At 41.6% G+C, this 13,874-nt stretch overlaps 1 protein-coding gene across 2 annotated transcripts in view; it reads left to right on the forward strand.

The window, feature by feature from the left end:
- Dchs2 (dachsous cadherin-related 2) overlaps positions 1-13,874 on the forward strand; it is a 208,027-nt gene that overhangs the window by 131,247 nt on the left and 62,906 nt on the right. For both annotated transcript variants that reach the window (XM_017591290.3, XM_006232535.5), the window contains exons 4-7: positions 3,943-4,179; positions 5,072-6,082; positions 8,482-8,669; positions 9,881-9,980. In XM_017591290.3, coding sequence (XP_017446779.1) covers positions 3,943-4,179; positions 5,072-6,082; positions 8,482-8,669; positions 9,881-9,980 — 1,536 coding nt within the window. The remainder of the gene's footprint in view (positions 1-3,942; positions 4,180-5,071; positions 6,083-8,481; positions 8,670-9,880; positions 9,981-13,874) is intronic.

Below are 13,874 nucleotides of genomic sequence, written 5' to 3' on the forward strand. Positions count from 1 at the left end.
AACCACAAAAGTCAGTCAAGGTCTTTAAATGAAATCTGTGCTAATTTCATCATTTGACAGTGTTGATTGGTCATTTTTCTATGCATCACTGACTTTTATCCATATTCTGGCTGTGTTGATCATTTTGTCTTAATGTATTGTGTGGTGTGCCCAGTTAGAAGGTAATCCACAGAAGAGAAGTGACCTGGATAAGATCATTCAAGCCATTCCTGTCAGCCAAGAATCTATGGTTTCAAAGACCATGCTCCGCCAGGTGCTTTCTCTCTGAGTTAGCTCGTCAGGGCTGCTGTAACAAAGTACTGTGAACAACAGCATGGTACTGACTCACAGTTCTGGAGGCCAAACATCTGAAACAAAGGTGCTATGGGCTTGATGCCTTTGATGCCTGAGAGCTAAGTGTTTTATTTCCCGGACAGTTTTCAGTGGCTGCCAGCAATTCTTGACTCTTGGCAGCACTACCTCCAAACGTGTCTTCATCTTTATGTGGTATTTTTTTTTACATCTGAGTCTTCTTGGTTTCTTTCTTCTTAGAAGAACTTTAGTCATTATTGAAAGCCTTCAGTTTCATGCAGAGACCATATTATAAAAGCCTACTTCAGAGGTTGCAAGTAGATGTGTGTTTTGGGAGCAGACCTTTCAACCTATTCGGCTGCCTTTATAGTCATCTGGCCTTCAGAAAATATGGGATTCTTTGCTCTTCCATTGCTGAAAATTGTGACTTCTTCATTTGATTCCCTCAGGCAACAGAACCAACTGCACAGGTCAAGGTATTCGAAGAGTTTTTGTCTGTCTTTTCCTTTAGGTTGAAGGGAGTAAATGTGTGCAGTTGGTTCTCTTGAATTTCAGACACTTTCATGTGACCACTTGAAAGATAGAGTTTCTGGTCTTTCAGCCTAGTCCACTGGCAGGTATTGTGGCCCCCCAAGTGGGAGCTGTGGGCCCACACTCATGTCAACTGCTCATGTTAATATCTATGTTTATAAGGTTAGAGAGAATTTTTAAGTACTTTAAAAATATTAACTTTAATGCACACAGTGTAAACCCATAAATAATATAGGTAATAGAACTATTCAGTAGAGGAAGACAAAGAGAAAATGCACAGTTAAGACCGGGCTACATAAAATCGCCAGTTTATTGAGGTAGTAGGATATGCTGGAATGAGAAGGGCCATTATGGCCTCTTCCAAAATCATCTTTGTGACTTAGTAGGAAGGTTGTGAGGACAGATGAGACCCTGCTCTATTCTTAGGTCATTTCTTATGTGCTCTTTTCCACAGGGTTTTATAGAATATTGATGTCCCTGTGATTGACCCATCTTTCCCTTTCTGCATAAAGTTTTAAATTAATTACTCACCACAGGTGATGATATTTTGGGGCTACATGGAATTACTCACTTAGCCCCAAGTTCTTGGAGGGAAGAGTGCTAGTGTTGTAGCAGGGAGCCCATGTTCCTCAGGCCTGTGATATGCCACATGTTTGCAGATGCTGTTTAATTGAGCCTCACAGCTTATCTGCACACTCAGTGGTGCCATTCTGCAGTTTGTTTCTAGGTCACAAATAGATTCAGAAGGTTTATGAAACTGTTCAAGGCCAACTCTGATTTGACAGAACAAGGATTTGAAGGCAGTTGTATCTGAGTCTAAGAATCTGACACCATAGTCTTTTATTATTCCATAAACTCAAAAGAATGGATGTCCTGCCTTGCTTCTGTGAGTCAGATCCCCATATGGAAAATGTCTAAGATGCCAGGTCTATGGGAGAGCCTGTTTCTGTTAAGATTTAATCAAAATCATTCACAAGGAGGCCTAGTGCTGAGAACATAAAATTAGCATATAGAATCAGAAAACTACCAGCCTTTGTCTAACAGTCATAGCATTTGAAGGCTGGGATTTAAAGGAAGGCATCACGAATTTCATTCAGTTGCTGAGTGCAAGAGAACGATGACTATTTTAAAACTGGGAGAGTGAACTCATGCTCTGGGTATACCACAGTAGCTAAGCAGGCCATGCGGCTATCACAGAAATATCTCTCATAAGCCATCTTAAGCAAGTTCACAAGACTGGGACTCCTGCGAATCTCAGGTCAGACAATTTAACCAAGAGTCAAGGCATCCTGTCTGTCTGGTTTTGTGACAGAAACTGCAGTGTGCTATGGTTAAATATCCCCTGTGGTTAAATATCCCAAGTAGGAGGGATAGGTTTAAAAATACCCATGATTAAGATTTGATATGGGGAACCTCTTTAATGAGTGCCTAGGAGTTGTGTGACAACTATTTTTTCTATTACCATTATAGTTACACCATAACTGTAATTTTGCTACTGTTATGAATCTTAATGTAATGTAATGTAAATATTTTGGAGAGAGAGGTTTGCCTAAGTGGTTGCGACCCATAAGTTGCTGGAAAGGACAGAGCGAGCTGGGTACAACGTTGTTTCCTTCTTTCGGTTTGCACATGTCATGTGACCACCTTCTGTCCCTTCCCTGCCACGATGCTACCTTGAATTGTCTATTTTATTTCACAATGAAAAGGTAACTAAGACAGCATTCTCAGGGAACAAAAGGGACAAAATCCAAGTTTCTCTGCCATGTGAGGATGTAATAAGAAGATAGCTAACTGCAAACTTGCCGAGAAAGCACTTGCCAGGGTGGGAGGGTCTGTGTTGCCTTGACCTTTAGCTTTTCAACCTCTAGATCCATGAGAAATCAATTTCTATTGTTCAAGCCTCCTGGGATGTGATATTTCTGTTGTAGCAATCCATACCTACTAATGCATCTTCTTCTTTCTGTAACCTTTTGACTGGTCTCAGTTGAAAGGAGGAGGATTATTTTGTTCATGGTTTGAGGTCATACCCATCAGGGTGGGAAAGGAATGGCGTCAGAGTGGTTCAGACTGTGACACAACAGAATGTCCACGTAAGCTCGACTTCCCAATGGTTCTACAGTCTTCTGGACAGCGCCATACTTGAATAACGAAGCAATAATAGTTTGTTATTTTACAAACTATACCAAAACCAGATTGGAAGTATTTGTAGCAAAAATTCCTAGAATGAGTTTTGTGCACTTTGGCAGGCAATCACAGTCGGTGCTCAGCCAACACTCTCTAATCTTACTATTTCAGGGCACCACACCCGAGAATGGTGCTGTACACTTTCAGACTGAGTCTTTCCACATCCACTAAGACCATTCTTCAAAGGCATGCCCATAGTTCAGCCTGATCTAGCTACTCCTCACTAAGGCTCTCCTCCTTGATGATTTGAAGTTGTATAGAGTTGACAGAACTAACCATTACAGTAGCTGAGACTGGCTTTGAACTTCTGATTCTTAGGATCCTGATACCTGGGCAGGTTGTGAGCACCCTATAAGTGTGTTAACTCTACATGAGAATAGTGAGACCTCTAACCCATTATTCTCATTGCTTGGCACTGCCAATACAATAGTAAGAAAAAGGGCAGCACAAATTCTTCTGATTAGGCGATATGCCCCTAAACTCTAGGAAATTATTGCTTGGAAGAATCTGGATATCATTTGCAAGCATGCTCAAATTTCTTTGTTGCAAAAGAAACGTGTCAATTTAAATTCTCCGGTGAAGCACTCAGTAGGATGTGAAGAGATTGATTACAAGGCATTGGCTCATGCAATTATAGGGGCCAGCACGCTCCTATGTCAGTGCTTATGTTCTATTCAGGCCTTCAGCTAATTGGAGAAAGCATACCTACATTCCAGAGAAAAAGCTATTGTATTCTGTCTTTGGTTTTGAATGTTCGTCTCATCCCCAAACACTGTTTGATACATGCTCAGAATGCTGTATGATCAAATCAGGAAACCAAAGACCCAGTCAAGTGGACACATAAAATTAAACACTATACACAAAGTCCCTAGACTAGGTACTACCATTAGTACTCACTGTATTGACAATTGGTTGGTTCTTTGTTTCCCTACCCAGGGATTATTTACTTAACATCAACTCTCAGCCATTTGGAAGCCACCACTCTTTTTCTGATGGTCTGTGCTCGAGATGGCGGCGGGCTCACAGCTGCCAACAATGCTGATGTCACCATCCATGTCACGCAGACCACGCTGGCTCCTGCAGAGTTTGAAAGGCCCAAGTACACCTTCTCAGTTTATGAAGACGTGCCAGAGGACACTCTCGTTGGAACAGTGAAGGCAAGAGAGTCCTTAAGTAAGTGCTGAGTTTTTAACATGTCCCAAAGTCCATGACTATATTTTCCTGTTTCATCAGGCCATAAAACCCTAAGTATTTCCTTCAATCCTTACTAAATAAATGGGGAAACATACCCATTGGCCTCCTTATTGTAATTTTAATGTGGTTTCTGCTGATCCTTTTCTTTATAAAAAAATAATGGGTAATTTTTAAAAGAATGCTTGATGTAGTACATAATAATTATGGTGTATAAAGTGTATCCACTTTAAATATTTTAATTAAGAATGTATTTTTAATAACTGTCACCTACACACTTACTTTGTGTGGCTTTTCAGCTAACCTATCTACAACCCGCTTTTACTACAGAGCGAGTGTATCTTATTTAAGCATTTCCTTTTTGCTACCAGTTTGAATGATTTAAGGCTTTGTGCTGGTCTAAATAGTAATTGAGCAGATATTCCTGCCTGGTCCCCTTGCCATGTCTACACATGGTAACTCTTCGGGACAAGTCCGGGAAGGAAACTCCCTTCCTGAGAGCTGGTCCTTCTTGTCCTTTCTCATTTTCCTCTTTCCACCTCTGTGGAGGGTATCCGTCATTCAGAAAGTGGATAGCATAGAAAAAAATACTAACACAAATTTCACTTGACTTCCTCATAAAAGAAGTCTAAATTATTTTTTTTAATGTGGTTCTCACTTACCTAATGCAAGAAAGATGAAGAGAGCAATGGCGAACTTTCCCATTGTCCTCTGGCTGTTCCCTTTGGTCACTAAGCAGGGGTAAGCCCTGTACCTCGCCAGTCTTTCTGAATGGGTGGAGATGTCACAGTGTTCTTCTCCAGGGTGGATCACGCACTGCTTTCAGATGACATTACTTCAGCATATGATGTTTGTATGCTCTCTTCTTTTTCAGATTCCTCAGAAGCAATCACTTATCGAATTTCCTCTGGCGATCTGGAAGGCAAGTTCTCCATTCACAGATGGCTGGGCACTATCCGCACCCTGAAGCCTCTGGACCATGAAGCACAGCCCATGGTTGTCCTCACGGTCCAGGCACAGCTCGGCAGCTCCCCAGCCTGCAGCAGCACGGAAGTGAACATAACTGTGATGGACGTCAATGACAACCGCCCAGAGTTTCCCACAGCCTCAGATGAGATTAGGATCTCCCTGACCACTGCGCCTGGTACGGCCTTGTATCTTGCACGTGCAGTGGATAGAGACAGCGGGCTGAACGGACTGGTCCGGTATAGCATCGCAAACTCCCAACCAAGCGAATTCAGCATGGACCAAGGCCGTGGGGTTCTGTACCTCAGGGAGAGTCTGGGAAGCCATGGAGACTTCAGGCTGACTCTCGTGGCTAAGGACCAAGGTGTTCCTCCTCAGGCGTCCCAGTTGGTACTCACAGTAGTAATTGAAAGCCAAGAAGGAATCCCAGCCATAGCTTTTGAAAATTTGGTCTATCAGGTAGAAGTTAGTGAGTCTCTCCCACTGTCGACTCAAATCCTGCAGGTACAGGCGTACCCACTGTCTCCATGGCACCCGGCCTCAAAGATCATACACTCCCTGGCTGTCAGTGTGGACTCTGCAGTGTTTCGAATCCACCCTCGCACTGGGTGGATTTATCTACGGCGACAGCTAGACTATGAATCTACGCAGACATACAAGTTCAGAGTGTTTGCACAAATCCCAGGGGACAGACTGCTGCAGAATGTGAGCGCTTTGGTGATCGTTCACGTCTTGGATGAGAACGACCACTCCCCGGCCTTCCTGCAGAACAAAGTGTTTTTGAACATTGAGGAGAGCCCTATCCCCCTAGGGGTAATGGGCAGAATGACAGCCATTGATGCTGACTCTGGGAAGAACGGACAGCTCTCCTATTTCCTTTTGACGGATGGAAAATTCTTCAAGATGAACCCTAACACAGGTAGCTGTTTGCAGCGTTCATCCGTATTTTTAAAAATCAGAATAAAAAATAAACACCCTCAAATCTTTAGCACAAGTAAATTTTAAACTTGGTCTTTGGCAAACAGTATTTTGCGGCAGTGCTGTGATTTTAAAATGAAGTTGACATTGAGAACAGGCTCACCTATCCTGATTCTGATTTCCCCGCCCCCATCATACATTGCCAGTGCAGGCCCAAGCTGCACAGTGTTTTAGTCAAAGATGGGTTGCATTCAGGACAGAGGTACCATGTCATTATAATGGCGTTGACAATTGCCAAGCACCCCTCTGCCCTGTCTTACTCTCTCTGTTTAGACAGTTTAGAAGCATGGCTACCTCCTCTATGCTACAGTTGCCTTCTGTGTCCACTACAGTGACCGGATGCTCAAGGTCATAGCCCAAGAGCAGTAGTGTGTGGCAGAGGTGTGTCACAGAGGCTTCCCCAGCTAGGGCTGTGCAAGTATACTCCATGATGCTCGCACAGCGATGAGACCAGTTAGTGATATGTTCTCAGAATGTATCCTGACCAGTAAGCAATTTGTGAGCGTTCGCCACCTCAGGCCGCTCTAGAGGCACGGTCAGAATTGTACATCATTAGTCCTATGTGAAGGCTTGTTTGGTGTGCCTCTCTTAGGAGGCCTCACCCCTGTCTGCTATATACTCTTCCATTAACCATCTCTCCAGTGCAATCCTGAAACCTGCTTTTTTGTGCTCCTGCCCTTCTTATAAATCCAGCACCTTATGTCTGGGGAACCCTGATGTTCTCTGCTCAGGGAAAAGGCAAAAATGGTTTGTTTGCACCTATTATTCCATTTCCTGTATAGCTATATCGAGAAAGTAAAGATATATTTTGTGAAACTCCATCAAGGTCACACTGGAAAGCAATTTACTGTGATCACAAAACCACTAGAAATATTTATGCATCATTCTGGTAAAGAAAAAGAGGATCAAATGTTGATCATTGACACCTTAAATTAAAATATAAATTACTTTATAATTTATGTTAAATTAAATTAAATTTAAATAAAATAAATTAAATTATACCTAAACATAAAATGTGGCTAATATAAAATGCAGCAACATATGTTCCAGTAGCTGGAAAATAGACCTGTAGTTAAAGAAAGAGGCAGTCAGAGACGAGGAAAAACCACCCTGTGGAGAATTTTCATGAAATAAAACTTCATTTGCTAATTTAGATTTGGTGCTTTCAGAGTTACAGGTAGGAACTTTAAAAATGCTGTTGCATGAATGATTTTTTAAAACCACCATCATAATAAACACCATTTAAGTATGGTTTATGAGGCTAATGTTACAGTAAATACTACGCTTAAGTTCACTGACTCAGCAACTCTCACCAGACCTGGACTTTCTCTTTCATTTTAGTTTTCTGTTTCTAGGCAAGGTCGTTGCATTTGGATTATGTGAGAGAACAGCTCAGGACTAGGAACTTTGGTGGCAACAGTCTCATGAATTGGCAAGGAAGCCAGTGCTAGGCTGGGCAGGAAGAAAAGCCATGTGTGGCCTCTGCAGGCCCCTGGCAACAGGCACAGGCCGTTAGGAGTTTAGACTGACTCTCCAAGCTGAAGTGTGAGGGGATCTTAAGAGGTAGCACATTTCCAAGAAAGAATTACAAAATACGTTTTGAAAAGTATTGGCAGGGAAGTCACTTGGGAAGTCATTGCCTCTTGCTGTACACACATTTTGTGAGGCAAAAGAAACAGTGACATAGGTAAAAGGCATGTCACTATTCAGGAAATATGTTTTTCATGTTATCACCAAGTAATGATATCAAAGGCAAATAATCTACAGCTTACAAAAATACCATAAAATATTCATTTGTGCTTGCTTCAGAGAGCAACCTGGACGTCAGCTGTGGGAGACAGGCAGGTGGATCTGAAAACCAAATCCAGAACTTAGGATGCACAGGCTATGTGCTTTCTGTGTTCTATGGCACAGCAAAAGCAAGCATTATAAATCTTCCAAATCATAGGTTTCATTTTTGGGGGGGATACAAATAATTAATGGTGGGTAATTTGAAATAAAAAAATGATAAAGAAGTTTTCAAGTGGTATTTTCCAGAACAACCTCAGAGATCATTTTGTTTTGAGGCAGAGTTTGGTTGGTCATTTATCCCAGAATGGCTTCGAAGTCATGATCTAACTGCCTCTGCTTCTCCAGCTACTGGGACTATAGGCACACACCACCAGAGCCGGCAGCAAGTTCTGTCAACGGTCACACAGAGCAGAATGGCTTTGTACGTGAATGGTCTTGAGGGTCAAAGCTTTCGCTTTGCTTTCTCTTCCCGTGGATTATTTTGGATGGGTTCGTCACCACATGCCAGTATTCTAGCATGGTGCCTGTCTTGTTTTGCTGTCTTCCCAGGTGAGCTGATCAATTGGTCGGCATTGGATCGTGAGCACCAGGCCCATCATCACATGACTGTCCTAGTGACAGACCACGGCTCCCCACCACGGAATGCCACCATGCTGGTTTATGTCACAATTACTGACATCAATGACAACAGGCCCTTTTTCCCTCAGTGTCTCCCCGGAAAGGAATTTCACTTCAAGGTTTGTGAAGTAGTTTTGCAGGGAGCGCTTAATGCCTTCAGAGTCATTGATTTTGAGCACCACCTTGTGGTCAAAGATGTGAATTCACCAAGTCGGTCATGGTATGTTATTGCATGTATCCCAGTGACATAGATTTGCACTCGTGCTGGGAAGATGGTTAACAAGAAGCTGGCCGCGTGCAGTCTTCGATTAAAGGGAGTATAGTCCTGCGTATTACATGCAGACATGATGTCACCCCAGCGTCAGTCACACTGGCTCATGGGAGGGCTGCTGCTGCTTTGCCTGCATCTCCGAGCAGAGCGCCTTAGGTGTGCCTGATGCGCAGTCATTCCGATGCTGCCTCAGAGTGTAGTCCTGAAACGAACCAGTGGGGTTTGTAAGCACACGCCCGACTGGTAATCCCACATGCATGACGCCATCGTTCCCTTTCCACATTTTGTGTGTTTATTATTTCTATAATAAATTACAATGCTGGTTCATGTATTTGGTAAGTGAATATATATTAAACAGGTGAATCGTATGTACAAAAACGCTTAGCACTGACAGATTTCCAAACAGTGGGATTGGATGTTTACAGCCTGATGGAATGTGTGTGGTGAATAGCTCAGAAGGGTGTTGAGGAAGTTAGGGAATTTAAACCAATCTTCCAGAGCCAGAATTGAAGAACAATTCTGGCAAAGGGAACAGTGTTAGAGTGATTTTTATTATAACACTACAATTCCCTGTGGTTTATATCTAAGACGTTTGAGCTCCACCCATGATTTCATGATCACTCCTGGGAAATTCCTATTTACTGTGAGGTCTATTTTCCAAGATAGAGGCAGATATTTCTGTTAGCCATAGTTTGGAACTGGAGCAAGTACCCTAAACAATAACCTGAGAAACGTTTGAGAGAATGCTAAATTCTTTAAGAATTTCAAAAAACAGAGAACGATTTAGTCTGATTTCAATGTAATTAATTTATTTGCATATTTGGTTCAAGCATTCCAGTTCAAATGCCTCAAACTGACCAAAAAAAATTAACAGATAAAGTGGGTTATTTTTGTGAACGTCTACCCATGTTCCTTTCCAGTGGTAGACATTTGAGTGGTGTGCAGATTTTAGAATTGTTAGTTGGTGGTTGGTACAATGTGTTCTTTCATTTAAGGACCTGTTAATGCACCTTTTAAGGCTCCATCATCTCATCTGTAAGCTATTTGTCTCCATGACAGGCTTTGGAAGGTCAGCCAGTTAATACGCTGGTTACAACTATCTTTGCCAAGGACCTCGATGAAGGACTCAGTGCAGAACTTACGTACTCCATCTCTTCAGGTAAAAGCCAATATCTGTGGAGGATTATGGGCTTTAAAAAAACCCTCTATCTCCTTTGAGGAAGATACTTTCTCTTTGATCACTCAGAATGCCCTAAACTACTTACAATATCAAACCAAACTGCAAACAAAACCTCCTTGCTCTGTGGCAATCACTTTGTATTTAAGAACACAAAATAGAATGGTTTAGTGGAAACCAGTAGCTGTGTCCCCATGCCCTAAATGCAAACAACCCATCTTAAATACGTGACTTGTGAGAACCTCAAGCACAAGTCAACTTTTACTGATGGGAAAGTGGGAGTTAACAGTCAAGAAGTGGTAATGGATGTGCTATGTCCTGGAGCACCCATGAGTATCTATGAAGACTCCTGATAGGATGAAAATAAGTCATGCCTACCTCTGTCATACCACAAGTCGTACCTCTCATATGGAGCACTTTATGGTGATTTCATTGAAACAGTCTTACTGTCTCTTAAAGTGCCCAGTCTTTCCCTTTCTTCTGTTATTTTCTTTACTTGACACTGTGTTTGAGACCATTTTAAAAGGCATCTTGTGCTTTATCTTGTTTGACACAAACATGGGAAATCTAGAGGCAACCTTGTCCTTGCCGGAAGCAGAATTGATTCTCTTCATGGGAAAACTGAGAAGTATAAGAGCTGAAGCTGAAATTAATATGTCTGTAAACTTCCAGGAACTACTGGCATCACAGGATGCTTACTAACCTTTCAGAGATGCTGTTCCAAAGGTCTCGGTCACTGTAGTGAAGTCACAGAATTATCTCAGGCACTGGGTGGATTTGCTGCAGAGCTAAAAGAGTGTGGGTTTCAAGGCCATTGCTTGCCCAGACTTTTTCTTAACAGTGGGTAGTGAGCGATTGATATTTGCTCTGTTGTCTGATTTTTCTCAAGGGAATCTTTAACTCCTTACATCAAGGTCTAGGCTCGTGAATGAATGTAGGGGAAATTCTAGCAGAATATGTTTTAGACCTTTATGAAAAACTTGTAAAGCTTTGATAAAAGACATGGAAGGCAAATGAAATCAAAGGCTGTTTGTGTACTATTCGTGTTAGCAAAGCCCAGTGGCCAAAAGAAAAATGTCTATTTAGTGGCTTGGTCTATTTTCAGTTGAAATGTCAGCCAGTATTAGCTGAAATATGATAATCTTGTCCTAAAGTCATAATAGAAGAGCTTGAAAAAAAAAGAATTGTCAAAATAGTGTCAAAAGGACAAATGGAAGATGTACCACCATAAGACTTCAATTCTCAAAGCTTTTGAAATGAATACACTGTATGATGCACTAACAATACAGAGCAGCTGACAAGATAGTTCACCTAAGTAGATTTCATACATAAAATGTAGAAAGCAGATGGACCATCAAAGCATGATACAGATCTATTTTGTTACCCAGATGGAAAAATAAAATTACATATCTAACTTTTACTATACAAAATATGTCATATTTAATTGTCAAAAGTCTTAATTCTTACAGAAGAAAGTGTAAGAGGTTGATTATTTTATGTTAAGGGGAATATATGATTTTTAAACAAGCAAAAAAGTTTAAAGATATAGATGAATGAAATTATATTAAAATTCAGAACCTCATAATATATGAGGTCATAGATTGGAGGAAAATGATTACAACCTTTGTAATGACACAGAACTGCATTCAGCTTCATTAAGAATTCCTAAAGATCAGAAAGAAAGTGATTTAAAAGCCAAGCAAAGGATATTAATAAGCAATTTTCAGCCAAGGGCACAGCCAGTTTAAAGCATTGTCTCCTGAGTGTAGCGACTTTGAAGAACGGTGATACAACATGTAACAACCTTGCAGGGTACTTGTACTACGTCCTAGAAGCAGCACTTCTGCTTGCTGTCCTGGAGCAGCTCATGTGTGCACAGAATGAGAAGGGGCAGAATATTTTTTTGAGCTTGGTTCACACACTCACACTATCTTTGAGCAAGACGTGACCATGAAAATCTTCTACCTACAGCTTCCAATGCATCACCCTGGGCACATTGTGGCATTTATTTGAAGTCAACTCACTTCAGAGATAAGAACTCTACTTCAGTAGTGTCCTAGGGTCTGTCTCCATCCTTACTGGGGCTAGGACTTTGTCAGAGGGGTCATCATCTGCTTGGTAAGGAAGCAAGTTCTCCTGTCATGTTCCCTGTTGTCCACAAGGAGGCGCTATGATTTCTTCACATGCAAACATTGCCGATCTTTCTTGTTCTGGCACACTGGGGCCAAATATCTTCCTGTGGTCCTTGCTATGGTTAGTTATGTGCTTGAGGTCTTTGCATGACTTTTCTCTAATTTTGAGAGTAGTCGAAGAACATGAAATACCCATGAAAAGCAATGGATGTGAAAACACACACACACACACACACACACACACAAACTCACCCTCCAATTACACATGCACAAATACATATGCGCATATGTAGTGCACACTCAAAGTCACACATCCTCACACATGTACATACTCACAAGTCACACATTCACACATATACTCATGCACACACATGCACATGCACATACATCATTTACATGCACACTGACACACAAACACATACATATACACTCATACTTACACATACATAATCACACACACACACACACACACACACACACACACACACACGCACGCACACGGGGTCGGGGGCAGTGCTTTGACCCTGACATAAGACCTTTACCTGAAAGCTAGAAAAGCCAGACTTCACATGTCTACGGTTCATTGAGCAGAGAATAGAGCACCCGTGCCAGGTAGGAAGGTGACTCTCCACAGGACAAAGATGGAGCACAAGATCTAGAAGTGAACACCCGCTCCTTTGTTTGTTTGTCTTTCAGACCCGCCATTCATAAAACACTGAAAACCATTCCATCTAAAAGCTGACACGGATGTTCAGCATGCATGTCTGACTGTCAGGCATGTTGTTTCTATGTATGCACTCAGTTCTTTCTTTTCAAGTCTACGTGGGTTCCAGGACTTGAACTCGGCTCAAGCTATGCAGTGAGCGCCTTGATCCACTGAGCTCATTGGCTGGTCCCCTGACTTTTAAATTAGCTTCCAAGAGGACGCTTGGAGCAATGCAGTCGAAGCATATAATGTGTATCATCCGTTTTCATCTTATCTCATTACTAAATAAAGTCAACTACATTGGAATATAATAATGTAGCAGGATAAAAAATGTCATAGCAACGTGGATTTTTATCATTCACCAGAGCACTCCACAGGATCCCTGTGAGACAGAAATGAGCAAATGAAAATAGAAATCACAACTCATGTGTTTTAGGGCTTCTGGCTTCACACCTCTAACTTCTCCACAGGCAGAAGTCCTTTTCTATTTACAGCCCTGAAGAGTAAGTGGACCGAGCTGGTTCGATGGCTGTGGAAACAGAGAATGGCTTTGTGTGCTGGGGCTTTGTCTGAGGTTTTCCTGTTGTCTGTAATAGTCAGATTTCATTGAAAATTATAGTCTGTGATTTAACTAGGGACACTGGGAGAATGAACTTAAATCACTTGTATTTATATGATCCTCTGATATATTTTGGTGTGTTTATCTATCTACTCACCATCTACTGAAAAGGCCTAGAAATCACAAATAACCCAGAAAGAGTGAGAACTCCCTCCCATGCACATTGTGATCTCTCAGAACTATTTTCACCAAAGAGAACCAGAAATGCATGGAGAAGTGACAGATTTCAGATCTTAAACAGTAAATCTATAAGAAAAGTCTGCAGTGCCCAGCATACAACACAAAGGAATTGCTACAGACTACTGGAACTCTGACTAAAAACCTAGGGACCGATTTTGAAAGGATCCCATTATTCAGTGATGAGATAATTTGAGTATCAGTAAAGAAAACAATGGTGATATGCTGAAATCCTCTCCTAC

This window comes from Rattus norvegicus, chromosome 2 (genome assembly GCF_036323735.1).
Source record: "Rattus norvegicus strain BN/NHsdMcwi chromosome 2, GRCr8, whole genome shotgun sequence".
Taxonomy (NCBI): Eukaryota; Metazoa; Chordata; class Mammalia; order Rodentia; family Muridae; genus Rattus; species Rattus norvegicus.